This window comes from Oryzias latipes, chromosome 3, assembly GCF_053564925.1.
Source record: "Oryzias latipes strain Hd-rR chromosome 3, Olatipes_Hd-rR_3.1".
NCBI classification, from domain to species: domain Eukaryota; kingdom Metazoa; phylum Chordata; class Actinopteri; order Beloniformes; family Adrianichthyidae; genus Oryzias; species Oryzias latipes.
In genome coordinates this window covers 29,526,028-29,545,978 of record NC_136239.1, presented here as the reverse complement: position 1 = coordinate 29,545,978, position 19,951 = coordinate 29,526,028, and the positions used below count along the sequence as shown (strand labels likewise).

Sequence of the window (19,951 nt, the reverse complement as noted above, 5' to 3'; positions counted from 1 at the left end):
AGAGATTAAATGTCATTAAAGGAAGTGAAGCATCACACATCAGTCACAGACAAAAAGTTATTTGGGTGCAATATTACTATTATCTGATTTTTTTTTTCATCTGTAGCACAAGCACCCCCCCTCCCCATCATGGCAGTAAGTGGACTAAAAGAGTTCATATTTTTTGTCTAATCCAGTTTATTCTTTCTCAGTTAAAGAAAAAAAGTTGGAGAGGTAAATCAAGATATAAAGCAAAAGAGAAAATATATAGTCTTTCACATTAATTTTTCCATTTTTATAACCACATTACAACCAAAATTGCAGCTCAACACTTAAGTCATGTAATCCTGAAATGTGAAAGAGTTTAAACAAGGTTTTCTTTAGGATACCCAAGATTTATTTATTATGCATTTTCTCCTCCATTTTTTCACAATCCACCAGGAAAACATTTTAATGGTTACCAGTTTCTGATTTTAATTTTAAGTACTCTGCTCACCACAGCCCTAATTTTTATCTAAAGCAAAACAACAAGAGGGAAGAAATAAGGCAGAGTGGGTACAATATGTGGAAAACAAAGCAATCAATACATCAAAGATGAAATAAATGTACTGAAGAGAATGGAAGAAGAATGCACATGATCTCATCATGCTAGTTTAAAATTAAAACATTTTGTAAAGGATAGTTGTGTATTGGTAAAGAGTTAAAGCCAGACATGTTGCTTCAGGCCTGGAACGGAGAATTAACTGCAGTGAAGGTCTAAAATAAACCTGAGACCTAAACCGCCATCCCAACCCAAAGTGGGACACTCTGTGTCAGCTAATACAGCTTCAGTCCACACACAGTGTGCAACAGTGTTTGATTTTACCTGTTTGTGCTCCGAGCAAAAACAACAGCTGAGCACAGAAAACAACACTAGTCACACTTGTGTGTTAGCAAAGGTATAATATCACGTAACGATGCAGATATTCCAGGTCCAGTCGCTTCTTTTACAAGCAGTTTTGTCCCCCCCCCCCCCCCCCCCCCCCCCGTGTCCTGTAAATGCGTCTTCCTGAAGGGTGTGTACATCCGGCAAACAGAAACTCCACAGTTGTTGAAAAAGACAATCGAGTTAGTGAGGAACTTATTATACGTGAACGTTTTGTATGGAACAAAAAACAAAGCATATCAGGGAAGACAGAAACAACTCTAAACAAATGAAATTATCAGTCACTTCTTGACACTTAAGATCAGTTTATGCGTAACCCAAAAAAAAAAAAAAACACACAGCCAGTTCATTGTCCTGAACGTGTCAGATGCTGTCCCATGCAGCCAGTTGTGAAGAATATTTATATTTCGGATCCCAATGCTTCACTCGTCCACAGTGGCACAAATCTTCACGACAATCTTAAAGCAAAGGGGTACATGGAGTCCTGTGGAGGAAAAAAAGGTTGTAGGAGAGTAAGGGCAGGCTGAACTTACCTGAGGCGGGTGATTAAAAGGTTTTTGTTTATTATTTAGGATTACAGGTGGCGGAGGGTCTGGGAGTAAGACATGACTTCAACTAAGGCTGGCTATGTGGCTAGCCTCAGAAGGTCTACACTTGGCGCAGAGAACAAAGCAGCTCTGGTCTGATTTTGAGGTAAAGAGCACAGTCTATAAACAGCGCCAAAGCCAAAGTGTACAAGAAGGATGACAGTTTTTTTTTTTTTACTTCCCCCTCATCCTTTTCATCATTCTGCTTTTTTTTTTATCCTTTGCATGTCTGAGGTAAAGAGTACAGTCTGGCTTCCAAGACAATCATTTGTATAAAGCATTGCATTTCATCTCTTTATTCTCTCTTATTCCAGTCAAACTTGTGTCGTCAAGAGCTTACAAGACGGTGAAATCATATTTCCTCTGCTCTTGATTGTTCTGTCTGTATGCGATTTCTTTTACTTTTTCCAAAAAAAAAAAAAGGCATCCGAGCTGCAGGGATATGATCAAGCCAGTGGGATCAAAAAATAAACAAGATGCTGGTTATGACAGAATTTAAAAAGAACGATAAACATAATTCAAAGAGGAAAGCTGGAGGGCCGCATCTCTCCACAAAGAAAAAAAAAAAGTTAGATGGTTTGAAAGACTAAGTGAGTAAAAGAGCTAAATCATATCCCTGGCAGTGCTGAGACACCGGCTGCACACGGAGGTTTCGAGCTTGGGGGCCTGGAAGCTCAGGAGCACTCCTCTCCGATGCGCTGGCAGGAGCGGCCCACCTTGCGGTCAAGCTTGACCATCTTGAGGACAGCCTCTTGACGCCCGCGACCCAGGTGGTCAAAGAGACAATCGTGTTGCTCTGGAAGACGATGGAGCATGCAGAAGACGTAACCTGAAGGAAGGATGGGGGGATTGACAAGTGAGTTAAACAAAAAATGATGAATGAATTCACCAAATCACCATAAAATGTACTTAAAATTACAGTAATACTACCAACATAAAAAATAGACCTTCTAATAATCAAAAGAAGTTTGTTTTTTTTTACCAATAAAGACATTCTACTTGGTAGTTTATTCTTCTTACTTAGTCAGCAGCAAACCTTAGTCCACTCATCATTATCTGTAATTGGCCTTGAAAGTGCAGGAGACTCATTAGTTTACACCTTTATGATTTAGAATTATTTACCAATTCAATGCGTGAAAAACACTGCTGGTTCTTGGTAACTAGTGGTTAAAATCTCAGTTTCCAAGAACATCTTGTTTTTTTATGGAAGCAAAACCTGTAAAATTATGTTTCTTACACATTAAGTGTGAAGGACAAGGCAGCTGATAATAAAAAACACAAATATAAAAAATAACTCATTCTGACAACATTATCTTCACAGTTTATTATATTTCAAACTGATAATATACTGTATGTTTTCAGGTTGTATTTAAAGCCCCACTCCAATGAAAATTGTGTTTTTAACATGTCCTTGTGGCATTTTTCCGATGATTGAGACTATGTTTAAAGAAAATTAAGCTGAAATTGCATTTCTGAGTATTTCTTTATTCAAATTGCAGTGAATCAGGAGCAGACGAAAACAATGCTGTTACAAAAAGATTGAGGTTGTGCTGTCGAAAATACGTTGTGCAGGCAACAAGTTTCCTGCTCTGAGCTCTCAGCAACGGGCTTCGCACCAATGGTTCCACCCACACCTCAGAGGCAAAACTCTACAGATATACAAAGCCGCTCTGCAGAAACTATCCTAAAAAATGATTTTTTTTTTGTTGCTAAAAACGACAATCATAATTAAAAGACAGCTGGGAACCCTTTTATATTAAATCAATAGAAAATTGAAGTGTGACTTTAAACACTAATCCGAAATTTAAAAATAAAATAAAATGTGTGATGATGATCTTGTGCTTATCTTCTTTCCACAACGCCATGATCAGATAAACAACGTATTGTGAATAAACACAAAACTATAACTATAGCTTTGCCCACAGGGTTCACAAAGCTGAAATAGTTTCACCCACAGGTTCAATTCAGTCTGTATGTTTACAAATTGTGTGCCCATCTGGCAAAAACTAAGCAGGGGAAGCTATTAAAATCCAAACACATAAGTATTTATCGTATTTTCCTCAATAGATCAGCACTCCCTTTTTATTACAACACTTGTAAGTGGTTAATGGATGACTCTCCCTCACTGGAAAGTCCTCATCTACACTTCTTTAACTGCTGCTGAGCCTGATGCTGGCAGAAGTTTACATAGTCCGGTAATTGCAGAATGGACATTATTCACAGAAATAGCCTAATTATTTACAGTAAAAAAGTTTTCACAATCTCTGTTACTGCAGAACATGCACCTTGCTAACAGGGGCAAACAGCCTGCAACCAATATGAGATTTTAATGTCCTCGAACCACATCTCATTTTCACACTTCGGAATAAGGTCAGACGACCAGCAACGATATTAACTTTGGTCGTGTGGCATAAGCTCGGGCACATTTACTGGCCACAACTTGCAATTTTGAAGTGAGAGCCACAGAGAAGACAAACAGCTGATGAGGGTCATTTATTTTCACGCTTTTAAAAGAGTTTACTGGATGTGAACAATAAACTGCAGTCATTTGTAATCAGATTCCTATTTCAGATTAAAGAACCAATTCCTGTTCATTAAGGAAGGAGATGGTTAAGGCCTTCATTGCTGGGGTTCAACATGAACGATAGAAAGACGTCCATCTGTTGTTTAGTACCAACACCAAAATGATGAAACATGGAGGTCCCATAATAGCAGATGACTTCAGAGAGTGGATCAGTTTCTCTGCTGTGGCGAATCTATTCTGCCGCATTTGCAATCTGAAAAGCATTCATCCTTTTAACTCATTATCAGATCTTCTTGGCTTACACTCAATGAAACATTTTGCAGGATCATTACCAGAGTAACCCAAAATTACTCCAAGAGCTAGAAATCATGGTAATTGCAGCCATTTCCTCTTTTGGTCTGTAAAAAGCATGTTTTCTTATTAAGCGCAACACTTATTAGGAAAGGGTAGCGCATGAATTAAGAAGTGTCAAGTGGAAAAAAAAGAGGAAGTCAATTTCTAATTTAGGCTTTATAGCTTTGGTTTAAACAGACTGTTCTTTAAATAGTAGAAAGCTGTGACTTTATAAGTAGTTTAATTTATATGCAAACAAGTTGATTAGTAAGCCAACTGTGGATTTAAACTCTATTAGTGTTTGTGGTAATTGGCTAATGTTTTATGTGTCAAGAGAAACACTCAAGCTTTGTGCGACGGTTCCCTCCAGGCTAACAAAAGCGCTTTAATCACAGACGTTCTTTGAACAAACAAACAAATGCTCAGGTAATGGAAGCATTCCTCATCTTTGAGTTTAAAATTAGGTAATAAAACTGTGGCTACGTTTACACACGCATTGGGATATCTATGAGAACAATAAATAACCACTAATTAACAAACATTTAAGGTGAATTTGCTGTTGTGTGAGAGGGCGTTTGTGCTTGCATTTTCCTTCATGGGTCACACGAGTGGTTAACATGCACAAAGTAACGCAGTCGTACCACAACGGCAGGATCCCAGCTCTTGCTGTACCAGCTCGAGCTTGGTTTGGCAGCGATGGCAACGCTTGCGGCTCCGCTGTTTAGTAGTGCTGCGGGATGAGGATGAAGATGCCGACACAGATGATGATGAAGATTCTTCACCCTCTGAGACTTCAATCATTCTCGCTCGCTTTTCAGGTGATGCGTCATTTTCCGACTCTGAAGCTGAAAGCACATGAATGCATACTGTAGAGACAAACAGCCACCATTTGAGCTTTAGGACTGCACATCTACGATTTAGCACATTCATCTGTAACTTCATCCTTATTTAAAATAAAATAACCGACATTACAAAGTTCGAGATCTCAATCCTTCTGTTCTTAACCAATCAACTGAAGGCAATTAGAAAACAAGTGCAGAAAAATTGTGATGGCAGCTTAAAACAAAGCTTTTTATTACAGTATTAATACATTTGAAGCTAATTAGTCTGCTAAAAATTATTCAAAATAATTGACCGAAAATTCTCTCAGCCCTATTTCACAAAAGCAAACTTCTAACTTCCAGCAGCAGAATGGAAGGTTATGTTTTCACACCAAATCCCCTTTTTTTTTGGTGTTGAGCTTAAAAAAAAAGAGCAACTAATAAACTCTGTCATGAGATTACAGGATGCCCTGCATTGAGGACAGTAGGAGCCTTTGGCGAGCTTCCGCTGGGCGCATATTCCTCATCAATCCTGCAGACTTTTTTCTCTGGGCCGGCCAAAATGCAGATCAGCACTCAATAAATCTCTGAGAACTGGGACAAGCTGAGCTGTCAGACTCACCAACCCTCTTCTTGCTTCATTGATTTTCCTATGCGTGGAGGCCTGTATTTGTGAAACCTCTTGCCAGGAAAAATCGTTTTTTCCTTTTTTACCTGAAATTTTTTACATCTTTAAACCTGAGTGACTTGATTAGATGTAACATACTTTTTAAATTATATTACTCATACGATACTTCAACATTAGACAACAGACAAGTGTCTTCTCCTAAGCTGTCTTTAGTATTCATTTTTTGTGACTGTACATGTTTGAGGGCAGCATGTAGAACCATACTACATGTACAATCCATGATTTTTTTTTATTTCTACATCATGTTTCAAAATATTTTGTTGAACCATTTCCTAGTGTCCCTCCTATCCTCAAAAAGTACCAATAAGTGATATTTTCCTCAGCTTTGTCCAAAGAAATCATTGACAAATGTCTAAATAATTGACACAAAGTATTGGTAAAACTGAGACATACCTGACTCAAATGGGCGTTTTGTGGGAGTAGAAAGTGAACCCAGGACTGTGTCTGAGGTGGATATTTCTGAAGAGAGAAATATATGTGTTAAGATAATATTAGGAGAATGGCATATATTTATATTTTCCTACAAAATACTTTACTATACTTTCTCGAACAGATGAACCACAAATACAAATTTAGATTATACAACACAAGTATAAGTTATTTAAAAAGGCAAATTAACATGAATAAACACGTCTCATAACAGAGTGGTAAAGTGGCTTGTTATTTGCTAAATGACCTGGAGTTAAATATTCTTTAAAATGGTCAAGACCAAAAATATAGAAATAATCTAAGCTGGTCAGGTTTCGTTTTTCTTTTATATTTTAATCATTTGCCCAACATGTACAATCTTTAATGTACCGGTAAGACTTTAATTATCAAAAGATCATTCATTTTAGTCAAGCTTGTCCAAAGTCCGGTCCATGGGCCAAAAGCGGACCACAATCAAATTTCCACCAGCCTACAGGCTCCTTTCATAAAATCAATAGTATGCGGCTCCCAGCAGTATTTTAAAACTGTGTGTATGATTTCTTGATTGTGGTTGGCTAAAATACATTTTAAGCCGTCGTAAACCTGTGGCAACATTGTCACAGGACCCTTTTGTGACACTTCTAGCTCATATCTAAAATATCAAATGTAAGTTTAAAAGAAAAAGAAAAATTGACAGTGAGGGCCAAAGTTTCCAGGAAAAGTGGAAATTTACTTTTTCTAATGTGCCATGAGACTGCAGCTGTTTTTAAGGAGTACAATGTCAAGAGGGACAACCAGACATGACAACCTAACTGGGAATGAACTATGCAAAAAAAGTGACAGTAATTTTGGTAAAAATTTATTTAGATGTATTTGTTTTCTATGTGAAGAAATATAAAGTATGCCCAAAGTTCGAAGATTCTGACCTCACATTTGTTGGACCTCCATTTTTACTTCTGGCATTCTTTACTAAAATTTGGTTAACCCTGATTTAAGTCTTGTAAAGTTTGATCAACAAGCGGGTTTTATTTAAACATCAACACGATAGATAGAATTTCAAAGTATCCCATACTTTAGAAATATGGGAAAGGGTGTTCATTTTAGAAACATCTCAGCAGGTCACTGTGCAGAACCCTATTCTTGATCTGGCATCACAAGAGCTCAAATGTGACTAATAAATGCTTGCATGTGCACTTTTTTCTCTTTGTGTTTCAGACTACCGTATTTTCCGGACTATAAGTCGCACTTTTTTTCATAGTTTGGCAAGGGGTGCGACTTATACTCCGCAGCGACTTATATTAGAAATAAATTGAAATAAATACATTGTTAACCCTCCTGTTATGTTCATTTGTGAGGAACAGAGATGATGTGTAGTAGTGTGAGGACAAGCAGAACTCCCTCCATGATTCTAATCAAACCATGGGATTGGACCAGGAGACAATTTAAATCTGTGTTCGTTTAGTTCCAGCACTCTTCACCTCTACTTGTCCCAACATTAGCCAATATTCTTGTACACTTAAGAAAAAAAAAATGCCACATGAGCTATAGACTTTCTGACGAAGAACCTGAGTGTGTTTCAAAGTAGGACTGAGAAGCTTTTGTAGTTTGAGCTCATCTTTCCATGGCTCTAAATTATGAATCTGGTCAATTCTGTGTTTTCTATGTTTTTGTTTTGTTTGTAAAAAAAAAAAAAAAAGGTTAGATAGTATCAAAGGTGTTCTCTTTACCCTCTACTCCATTGCTAAATAAGCTTTTTTTAATGTTTGATTTTGAAACTGTAAAGGCCTGTTCACACCGGGACGAATTTCGCCGGCGATTTTCGCCGACGTTTAACGCCTCGTGACTAAACAAAGGGCACCAATGAGAGTGTGCACACCGACGCGAAAAAACGCCACGCGACAAAGCGTCAAAAAAAAAAACGCCTCGGGTTCGTTTTTTTTTTTCGACGCATCGCGTCGAAATCTATTCGACCAATGAGAATGGCGCTTTTGCACACGTGTCTGGAGCTTCTGAAGTTACAGTAAAACACAACTTGGGGGCGCTCAAACACAAAACTGCCTTGCGGAGCACACATACCAGCGAAGAAGATAGACGCCAAGTAGCGTCAACACTGCCGCAAAGAAATAATGACGGACATTCTTAAATATCCCCTTACCAAGTACCAGTTGGAGCTACTGATGCTTGAAATATTCATGTTTTCTTTGTATTATTCTGACAAGCGCGTAAATACTTGCTATCTTCTTCTGAGTGAAAAGCGACTTTAAGAAGCGTAAAGTTGCGCAGCGCCACCTTGTGTACAGGAGTATTTCTGTTTACATTAAGCGCCATCTAATGTCAGGGAATGAAATTGCATGTTCGCTCGGCTCACCGTCAGCGAAAATCGCCTGGGTGTGAACACAAAAAACGTGGCGAAAAACGCTGGCGAATAACGCCTGGCGAATATTCGTCCCGGTGTGGACGGGCCTTAAGGACTTGCACAACTGGTACCAACCTAATTACTCCTCGTCTAGGATGTTCCAGCACTGTTCTGCAATGCCCACTACAAAAGCTAGTCAAGGTTTCTTGTTTGAGCCTTTGTCCCAGAGTTAACATCTCCTCCTACCTTTTACTGTGTACCACTAGAAGGGTTTTCAACCCTCAAGTATTTCAAGCAATGTGAGTTGTCAATTCTTTATTCATTTACAAGTACAAAAGCTACAATCAAAGCAGGCCTTTATTTGTTTGAGTGTGATCGCTTGACTCTACACATATGTAAGGAAAGTAAGAATACCTGGATTAAATCGCCTTACCTTCTTGAACAGGAACAGATGTTGCTCCAGAGTCTCCTGGCAAAGGGTCTTCTGAAGTGTTAGGCGTCGTCAGGGACTGACTTATAGTGCTGTTTGTTTCGTTACAGAAGACGTCTGGTTGACTGCTGCTGGTACTAGAAGTGGCCTTTGGGATACAATCGTCATTTGGTTGCTTCTTTTGAGTGTCTGTAAGAAATTGATAAGATAGTGTTTCAGTGTGGCTGTAAGTACAGTACATGTACAATGATCTTTGGGATAAAAACAAACACTTTGACCTGGAAAAAAGGCCAAAAGCTTCATTTGTTTAGGCTGATTTGGAATTGCTAATATGAGAAGCTTTATTCCAATTTGTTAATTTTGTATAGAATAACCTCATTGTAAAATGTGCGAAAAAGAGGAGATGTTTTACTCCACAAAAGACTGCTTAAGAACGACTTTTGGTTCAGAGGCAGTTTGAAAAATGCCAGGTGATTATTTCAAAGCTTGGGAAATACGTTTGAACAAAAGGAACTGCAGTATGACATACTTAAAATAAAGACAAAGGGGTTTGATCTGTGAGTCTTCAAAACCATTTTTCTGGAGGTACTTTTTTCAAATGTCATGTCAATGCAGATTTTTTCGGACAGGCAAAAACTAAGGAATGGAAAATGAATATTAGGACTGGGTTTTAAAATTAAAATAAATCAACTGGTCAATTAAGAATTGATCTTTACTTGGAAAATTCAATTTGTTAAACCCACGTATCAATTTTCTTTCGAGGCATTTTAAAGCTTTTTTTTGGTTTTGATCTTTTTTAAATTAAACATACCACTTTTATCCAATTAAAGTTAATATTTATTAAAAAAAAGCAGTTTTTCATCAACTAACAAAATGTATTTTAAAATAGAAATTCGACCAATAAACCAATATTTAAATCATTGGGTTGAACCAAAAATCTAATTTAATTGAGTATTTTGGCAGTGACTGCCAGTTCTATTCAAATAATAAAATATCTTGAATGGATGCAGCATCTAAAACAGGGCATGTATTTAAAGAAGCTCAGTTGCCATGTAGACATTAAATGTTTTTTTATTTAAATGAGGAACAATACCTGCAAAGCATTTTGAGCAGAGGTTCTTAGTTTTGCTTGACCTAAAGAGAATGGAGAAAAGTGTGTTACAGGTTGGCTTCATACAAACACAACATAAAAAACGAGATAAATGCAGGATCTACAATTTCTACAATTATTATAAATAGAAAAACACGAAGTTGTGACTTAATTTTTCTATACATAGCAGAAATATGTATTTCACAACATTGCTTAGATAATAAAAATAAATAAATAGAGAGTTTACTATTCTATTTCAATATGTCCCATGAATAATATTCTGGGCACTTGTGCTCAGATTATCCTTTAAATAAAAAATGAGCAGATAATGAAGTTAAACCGTGACACTACAGTTACCAGATTACAGTTAAAGTTATCTAAAATTGGCCTAATTTTCCAAGGACAAGTTTTACATTCATATTCAGAAAGTAACATTATCATTACAAATATTATTTTCAATGGATGAAATATTATAAAAAGGGGAAAAATAGTACTTTCAAATATTTCTACATATTTAAAGATGTACACCGTGAAAGACAACAGAAGTGCAACCATTTCTTCCACCTTTTGTCTTTATTAAGAACAATAAAGGGCTGCACTATATTCATGGTGATTTACTATGCCCTCTTCTGTTTATATAAATGACAATTTGAAATGTTTTCCGTTTGCAATCTTTGCTTCTTTTAGACATTTTTCCCATTTGTTCAAGTTTTAGTCTTGTTTTTGCTCGTTTTTTTGTTGCCAGATTTGTTGTATAGTTTGTGCGTTAGAACTATTATTCATCCGGGCAGTCTGACATCAATTTTGATCCACTGATGTATTTTCTGACTACGGCACAAATTTCCCAGTTTTGTTTACCTTAAAATTAATTTTAATCAAATAAATTCCAAAAGTCCCCATCTTTCTGCACATTTTCTGAAGTGCTTAATTTTTCAACATAGTTTAACAAACACATTTAAGTGCAGTGTAGTTTGCATGTTTGGAGATTATTTTTCCTTGGTTTACAAACGCTAAATTAAAGGGATTATTTTATCATCAGATAATATGTTAGCTACTAAAGCAATATTAAATTTACCAATGTTTGTATCATGGTCCACTGAATTAATGGGTTTTTCCCTCTGTATGGTTGTAATTATTGATCATTGAAAACATTGTCACTGAACTGCCATCAGTCATAAGCTCTCTGTACATTACATGGCTCATGAAATAACTAACTGCGGGGTTGAAAGAAAGTGTGTGGTGTGAAAATGCATTCTGCCTTCAATAGAACACATTGAAATTATAGGTAGTGTGGTTTTGTGCCATTATTTCTTTAAATTCATAAGACCTATAAACTGTGCTTGTACCTAACAAACAAGAACGTTCAAATAAAACTGGCATTCATATGGAGTTGACCACTGAAGCCTTGCTAAATTGGCATTTCTCTAACAAGGCTCTTCTCATTTCCCCTCCAGCCCATGTCCTTACTATCTGTGCACTGAGCGTGTCGGTCACTGCCATCAGTCACATGCAATTTACTTTGGGGGCTTTTTGCACACCTTTGTCCTTGTTTCTAAACGTAGGGTCAGCTTCAGTCACCCTATCTGTCAATCTGCTGGTGTGCTGTCTTGTGTATAAAAAGAACAGAAACGAGCATTGGAAACCTGTGTGGCCCATGCAGAGAGGAAACAGGTGACATCCTGCTAACAACCTCACAAATCAGAACTAAATGACCTGCTGGTTAATTAATGAAGTGAAGATAAGGAAAAAATGCATGGGGAAAAATAGTCTGTTCACAGCTGCTCACCTAAGTGAAGTCTAAACAGGGTAAAAATAACGCTTCATTACTGGCCCACCACTGTTACTAATGGGAATATCTAATTAGAACTGACAAGAGGCAGGGCTTGGTCAACTTTACTGTTGGTGACACAGAGGAGCAGTGGATTGTTAAGTGCTTGAAGAATCTATATGTTCTGCTGAACACCAGTGACATGTGCTGAAAAACAGAACTGTTAATCTGCCTGCAGCTACTGATGCTAACATACCGGTACATGGATTAAAATTATAATAAAAAAGAAATTGAAAAAATTGCAGATTTACATATAAGCACTAAAGAATTCATTTTACTCAAGAACTGAAATAAATATAACATTTAAAATGTTTTTTATACCAAATTGTTGGGATTTCTATGTACTTTTCAGAGTGAAGAAGAAGATGAAAGGATTATTTGTGTCATTTTTTGTGTTAACAGCAAAAGATTAAGTATTCTCAAAATTCAAGGAATTGCAACTCACTGCATATTAACAGTTTACACACCCCACTCCCTTTAACTCACCACCCCCACACCCCTTGGCCAAAGGCCACTTTTGTTCTTTCACAATATCTTGATTATCTTGCTGGATGTCCCTTCAGCTCACGTGAGTACAGTGGTTGTTTTACAGATATCGTAAATTGTTCATTACTGTTCAACAATTTATTTCACACTAAAGCCTGCTAATTTCTGGAATACAGAAAAAAGGCCATTATGTTGTGAAAGCTAGAAAGGTCGTGTGATGGTGGAATACCTGATTATTAATGTTTTAACGGAAAAACATTAGGACTTAATGGCCTGACAGTTGCTCCAAATATGACCTGTTATTTATGATGTACACAAATCTCTTCCTGACACATTTGCCTTAAAAATCTACATTTACATCTGGATCAGGGAATTTGACAAAAGAATGGTCTCACACAAGGACCAGAGAGGGCAAGGTAGGTAAATTCTAACTGCACAAATTGTAAAAGTTGTTGTGTTTTCTTTTTTACAGAAAAATAAGGTACAAACAACAAAAACAAACAGAGATATTCCACCACCTGTAGCATATATTACTGATTTAAAATATGTATATTTTTTCTTTTGTATGTATTGATTCCCTCCCTGAGCTCCTTTGCATTTTGTGTCTTTGAGAGTTTATTTAGAGATTTAAATCACAAGCAGTGACACAGATGTTGGGGTTACTAAAATGTGCACACACCCCGCTAAAATTAAACACAAAGCTGGCCAAGAGGATTCGTATACTTAGTATCTCTTTAGACACCACAGCAACTCAAAACCTATATTAAGAACCCAAAGAAGCTCAAATCTCAAAAAGGTGAAAGAATTTGTAAACTTGATTTGGTGTTGTCTGGTGATGAAGTAAAAGAACTAAACTAAATCTGGAGTGATTAACACAACACTAATAGCAATGGCTTATCTGAGTACCATTTTTGATTTAAACCTATAATTTTATCTGAGTTTTGCAAACTGCAAACTACGCAATTATCCACTACAGTTAATATTGCTCATCTACTAAACTAGATTTTTACATTTTTAATGGTTTTAATACCTGTGTATTGACCTACTATGCAAAAATTTATGCTACATTTTTTTCCTAATCAAAGCTCAACTTAGAACCAATGCAAATCAAAAAGATGCCCATCTGTTCACTTTACTAATATTAGTCTATTCGATACTTTAAACACCATGCCCATTTTAAAGAAGTCTCTGGAAGCAAGTAATAGCAACCAAAAACGTATCCACATACCTGCAGGACAAACCTGCAGGTTTAAATTGTACATAGAGCTAAATAAATGCTGAAAAACACTGTTTTTTGTGTTGTTAGTAGCATGTATTTTAAAAGACATGCAAACACACAAGGTTGTACATGTGACATAGGATCAAGACATATATAACTAACTCACTTTAAGAAAGTTGCTCAAAAATCTGAGCTAATGTCAGAATGAGGAGACGTGCAATTAATTTTTTTTGTATTTTTTTTTTGTCCAAGTCCAATCCCACTAACAAAACAAGTAAGTCAATCGTTTTTCCCTGTTTCACTTTGCAATTATAGCAACAGAATGTCATTTTTTTTCTTTTGTATGTCAGTAAAAAGTGAAATTCTGCAACAAAGCTTTAATACTTCACAGCATTAAGCATCATACTAATTGAGTGCGCCTAGTGTCACCTATAAACAGATGATTTCCTTACATGTTTAAACAATTATTCATATTTTGCTAATTTACACAACACCAAAAGTCATGTCAAACACAATGTGGACATAGTAATCTAATAAAATAATAATTTATATGTTGCTAATAGTATTAAAGGAAAGACTAAAAAAACATTACGATGACCTGACATATAATTTTAGCTTGTTAACACACTTTGATTAAAAGTGGAAAAAACTGATAAAGATATTTTTGCATTACATTTTTTATGTATGAAGTCCATCTACATGAGCTTAAAAGCCCAAACGTTTACACCACTGAAACATATTTTTAAGTGCCAGCTAGCCATGACCGTCTTGACAATATTTAAAAGTATCTCCATCATGATATGATACTTGAGGAATTTGAATATAGCCAACTGTTTTTCTTCAACAAAATGTTTTGCTACGCCAGGATGTTTTATTTACATTGTGTTAATGTAAAACAGGACATAATGTAATGAAATGTCAATCCCAACAGCCTAAGACAATTTACGTCATCGCGTATTAAAGAAATCCGTTAAGACAAATCACTTTTAGAAATTGGTGATTAATTACTATTTTAGTGTATTTGTTAAACTTTTGTTTCAACAGTAAATTATCGACGTATAAGCTGCTTCAGTCGTGTTTATGGTCAATCAGCCGTAGTTGGTAAGCTCCAACCAGCCATTTAACTTTTGAACGCGGAGCTTTAGCTGTTTTCTTGTTTACTAACGACACCATTCTTGTGTCATTATGTGTTCACCTAATCTCCCACATCTACCTTTTTGTGCTCCTTCACATGACAAGGTTACCTAGGCCAGCTGGTTTAGGCTAACAGCTAATGCTACAAAACAATGGGAACGGGTACTGACAAGAAAAGCAGCTCATCCCTGTCCTGTTTCGGCGGCTAATGCTAATGCTGGCTATTAACTCAGCTAACTCCTGGTAGAGAAAGAAAGTATTTAAATTGTAGGTTTCGACAAAACTGTCGGCTTACCCCCAAAAGCCACATGGGCAACGAGGGGGTAAAACGTTGACTTTGCCCGGTAGCTTGCTGCCTTCACTCCCGGTGTCCCCCATTTCGGTCAGCCGTGACAAGCTTTCCGTGTAGCAGGTGAATCCGTGGATGGAGTAAAGGCCTCACTCGTATTTGTGTATAGAGTCCTTCGCTTTGACAAATAACTCGATGATGCTCTAACTAGAAAAATACACAGACTTCCAACTAAAAATTAACAAATTGGAGACAAATAAACGTAAAACTAAAACAGCCGAAGTCGGCATTCGAACCGTCAAAGCCGACGACGGAGAGGGCCACCGGGCACACTGGGCCGATCAGCTGGAGTGCGGAGCGAACCACTGACAGACAGGGGACGTTTGTGACGAGGATCATAAACCACCATAGAATAGCGTATTTTTGCTGAATCCAATATCTTTTTAAATATATATTCAAAGCCATTTAACTTTTTTAGATATAAAATATAGCCCGAAAACTGCAAACCACTTTAAAGAACTAGCATAAAGGAGAACTTGAGTTGTCATGGTATGTTCCACACAAAAGGACTTGCATTAAGAAAACAATTGACTACTGACAGCGTACATTTTCGTTGCATGTCATTCGTTGACGTTGGAAAACTTTGACACTTATTTGCAACTTACACAAAAATGACACTGTGTAACAATTATGATGGGCAATTAGTGCCATTTCCCTTTTTCATAACGATAATTTCCCCAAGTTATCCCCATTTCAAGCTAGTTGGACCAATTGTTGAAGCAGTACAACAACATCACCACCAGATACTGCTTTATTCAACCCTTTTTGTCATGATAAAACTTGTTTGTTTTTTAGCAGAAGATGGAAAAATATAGAATTTATGACTCATACCCAAACAAACCCTTAATCAACAATTAAGATGGGGGGCAACAAGGCCCACCCACAGTACTATTTAGTAACAACAACTAATAGGAATAAAATAAAGAAGTAGAAACTTTTAAAAAACACAAAAAAACATTTATTTTAAATATAGGAGGCAATTAAAAAAAGGGGCTTTAGTCACATGACACATTTTTAAAGTAGCGTAGGTCGTAGGTTGTCCTTGTGTCCAACATAGATGGCTGGTTAAAAAAAGAGATTTGGAAATGCTTAGTGGTAACAACATATATATATAATTTTGTTTATATTATTATAAGTGCACTTAAAAACAGGACACCTGAAATGTTGCTATGGTTGGTATATTTTTCATCGTGTAGTATATTTAATTCAGATCTGATAAGTTAAAAAAATTCTCACAATTTCCAGTTATTTTTGCCATATCACAATTGCTGTGTCGGCTGTGCAACAGACATAAAAAAAAGCCCAACCTTCAAATAACTCTAAAATAATGCATTTAAGAACCAAATGTATCTGTGCTACAACATTATATGTTTGCATGTACCTTGGAAGTATGTTTTTGAGGTCTTTGAAATCACTATTTGTATCAATAAATCCGTCTGTCTGTTAAAAAAAAAAAAAACTGCTACAGATGGTATCAAGGGTTAGGAAGATGTATGTAGTTGTAGATATGTGCAGAGCTCTTGGCATGCAAATGGTCTTCAAATACCACACCTGCACTACTCTGATCTGTGCACAAAAGTTTATGTGCTATCTTGATCATTTAAAAGCATGCAAATGCTTTCAAAGGTGTGTGTGCACGGTAAACTTTTCTGTTGGTGTAAAATAAGACAATCATTGTGGTTGATATAAAAAAGACTCATATAGAATTAATATTTGAACAGAATGATTCATGTGCATTTAAAAAAAAACACACATTTCCAAGTTCCTAAAGTTACATGGAAATTTCCGACAACAGTATTTTAATAACATTTTTCAATGATTTTTTCCTCCCCCAACATCTTGGCTTCTGCGACACCTTGCAAACATAGATTGATCAGTAAAATAATGATATTATTTCTGCTGGTATTTAGCATCCCTCTAGGTCATTCCATGAGACATTCCATGATGCTATTTGGTCTTGCCAATGCTCTAGAAGTTTTTCAGTGTCATAATAATGAAGTTTGAGAGATGTCCTGAACAGTTTTGTCATTTGTATATCTAAAGTAACATTATTGTTGTCTGTTAGTATGACCAACATGTGATACATATCAGAAAATATCAGAAAAAAAAGAAAAAAACTGTCACTGTAAAGACTAACACTTTTACTTTCTCTCACCGCGGATTTCTACTGAACTATAATGTTTCTCTTTATGAGCGAAACCTCCCACTGACATGGTGTCCTTTTCCTCCAATATAGCATAACTATGTCGTCCATCTTAGACAGATTTTCTAAAGCAGCTTACAGTTTTTCATTACTTAAACTTCCCTCTACATTTGAAGGCACCAGTCACCTGCGGTCACCATCTGAAGCTTCCATTTATTTATCCAATGCTAAATAGGCTCATAACTTCGAACCCCCAATAGCCACTGGTCTGACAGCTATTAAAAACTTCTCCAGATTGCACGCTGTCTTTGCTATTTCACCCTTTAATCAGCACATCAGTGTCTGTACAAAATAAAAAACCTGAAGTGCACTGCACTGTAAAAAGATTGCTGACTGCTACCCCGCTAGCCTGCTTACACTCCCCTTGATCCAATGTTGAATGATTCTCAAAATGTTGTTCTATTAAAATCCTATAAATTCTAATTTTAATACTTAGAAGTTTTTGAGATAAAATCCAATTAAACCAGAAAAGTTTAGGCCCTATTGGACAGCTTTGATTCCAATGATATATCGTTTTACGGCTCTTAAAATTTTACATCTTTGACATCGAACTGGCTTCTTCCATCTTAAGCATGTTTTTCCAAATGACGGAGGGCTGGTGCTCTACACATTATCTTTGGAATTCATGGTCAATTGTTTTTCAAAAGACCCACTCCGATGGAAATTATGTTTTTGCTGTTTTTAACATTTTGATTTGATTTGATTTGATTTGTTGAGTTATTCCAAGCATTGTAGTCAAAGCAATAAAGAACTGTGTATTTGTCAAACTCATTACAGAAATGTTGAAATGCATAGTTTAAAAGGCATAAAATAAAACAAGACAAAAAAGCCACTTAAATCACATTTTGCTTAAATACAGTGATCAATAACTAAAGTCAAGTAGAGCTTGATTTATTGCTTGAAAAGGAGTGGGAAGAAGCAAACTTACATAATCCCACCCTGACTGAGTTCAGTAAGGGTTAATGGCCAACGAAGTATGCATTATCACTTTTTAACGCACGCTGTGGAAGCCTGAACCGTCCGGCGCGAAGTGACAGTTTGTAACGCACTTCCGCGAATGCACTCCCCTCTCCTGGTCTGGCTGGCTAGGATCTGGTTCCCCTTATGAACACACGGTTCACTTTGGCAGCATGCATGTATCTCCACCCCCACGTGCACGTGCACACTGCCACACTGCTCCCTGTCTGCTTCATCCCTCGTCCTAACCCACAGTGTATTGATGGGCAGATGTTTTCCACTCATCTTAGTGTCAGAATTTCACCTTTGATGTAATATTTGTCTTTCCAGCAGATCTGGTATAATTCTTACAGCTTAAAATAATAACTTATTCAAATCAGTACTTCTATCCCCCATTTTCTCACCTCTTTTCCTTTTACTCTCCCCCCCCCCCCCCCTCACATTCTTCCCCTCTCCGTCCCCACACACACTAGATGTAACAAATAAATAACAAATAATACAACAAGAAGGGGTTTATACAAATCTACACCCTGGTTTCTCGAAGGCATATAACCTCTTTGTGTGATAGTAAAACCTGTCCAACACAAAAAGCCTTCAGCTCTAATCTGTTTGCTCAGCTGTTGGACAGAACAAGTTGAAAAAAAAAAAAAAAAAAAAAGTGATAATGCATATTTCGAAGGCCATTGACCCGCTCATACAATGGTCACTTACAAAATAAATAAATAGTAACCACTTTTTACTCTTTAATTCTTGTTTTTATTCCAATTTACAATTTCTCACAAAAAGCGAACTATTTGTTTGTTACGCGCCACACCACGTGACAAATAGTTTGCGCCGCGCCACCACTGATTTGGCGACATAAAGCGATATATATATTTGCTGATCTTTCCGATGGGTTGAATAAAGCATCAGTTCAGAGAGAAAGTTCACCTCAAACCATTTTATGTGGCCCGCGAGGCCATACAATTTTTTCATTTCTTAAAATAAAAATTTTATTTAGCTGATTACATGTTATTTATGTGTAGTTGCGTTTATTATTCAATGGTTGCAGGTCCTATGTGTGTATGCAGACTAAAAGTTACACGTTTTGTGTAATACATGTTCTTTCTAGCTCAGTTTTATGTTGTTTGTCTTTATTCACTTGGACAGTTTGATCCTTCATTAATGGAGTTATGTAGGTTTTAATAAGCGGAGTTGTATAAGTGATATTTGGCCCTTTGAGGACAGCAGCTTTGCTGGTGTGGCCCTCGTTGAAAATGAGTTTGACACACCTGGTCTAGATGATGAAGCAAGCAATTGTTTTAATGAAGCCGGCGCAGTGATACAAAACATTTAAGCTAGATGACCCGAACATCTTTTTTCACCGTGCGGTTATCCCGTGGTATATCACTTTTTAATGTACACCCAGCAGTCAATCAGAATCGAGTATTCACCCGGACCATGGTATTATTCATTTTACAGTATTACAGTTTTTGTTATCCGGTTCTGATCCGATAGATTCTTTTCAAGTAACAAAATGATTGATTATCTTCGGAATACATTCATTCATGATTTCAGTAAACAGTATCGATAACTAATATGTAATAATCATTGATTATTATTGGAACACAAAATCACAATAAACCAGTAATCAT

General features: G+C 36.6%; 1 protein-coding gene across 1 annotated transcript; it reads right to left on the bottom strand.

The window, feature by feature from the left end:
* Positions 1–353: 353 nt before the first annotated feature.
* Positions 354–15,469, bottom strand: zfand3 (zinc finger, AN1-type domain 3). Its single transcript, XM_023953564.2, has 6 exons — positions 15,104–15,469; positions 10,145–10,185; positions 9,055–9,240; positions 6,251–6,316; positions 4,990–5,193; positions 354–2,320 (listed from the first exon to the last, which is right to left on the bottom strand). Exons 1-6 carry the CDS (start codon positions 15,184–15,186, stop codon positions 2,166–2,168), a joined length of 735 nt encoding a protein of 244 aa, XP_023809332.1. The 5' UTR covers positions 15,187–15,469; the 3' UTR covers positions 354–2,165.
* Between the last annotated feature and the right edge of the window lie 4,482 nt (positions 15,470–19,951).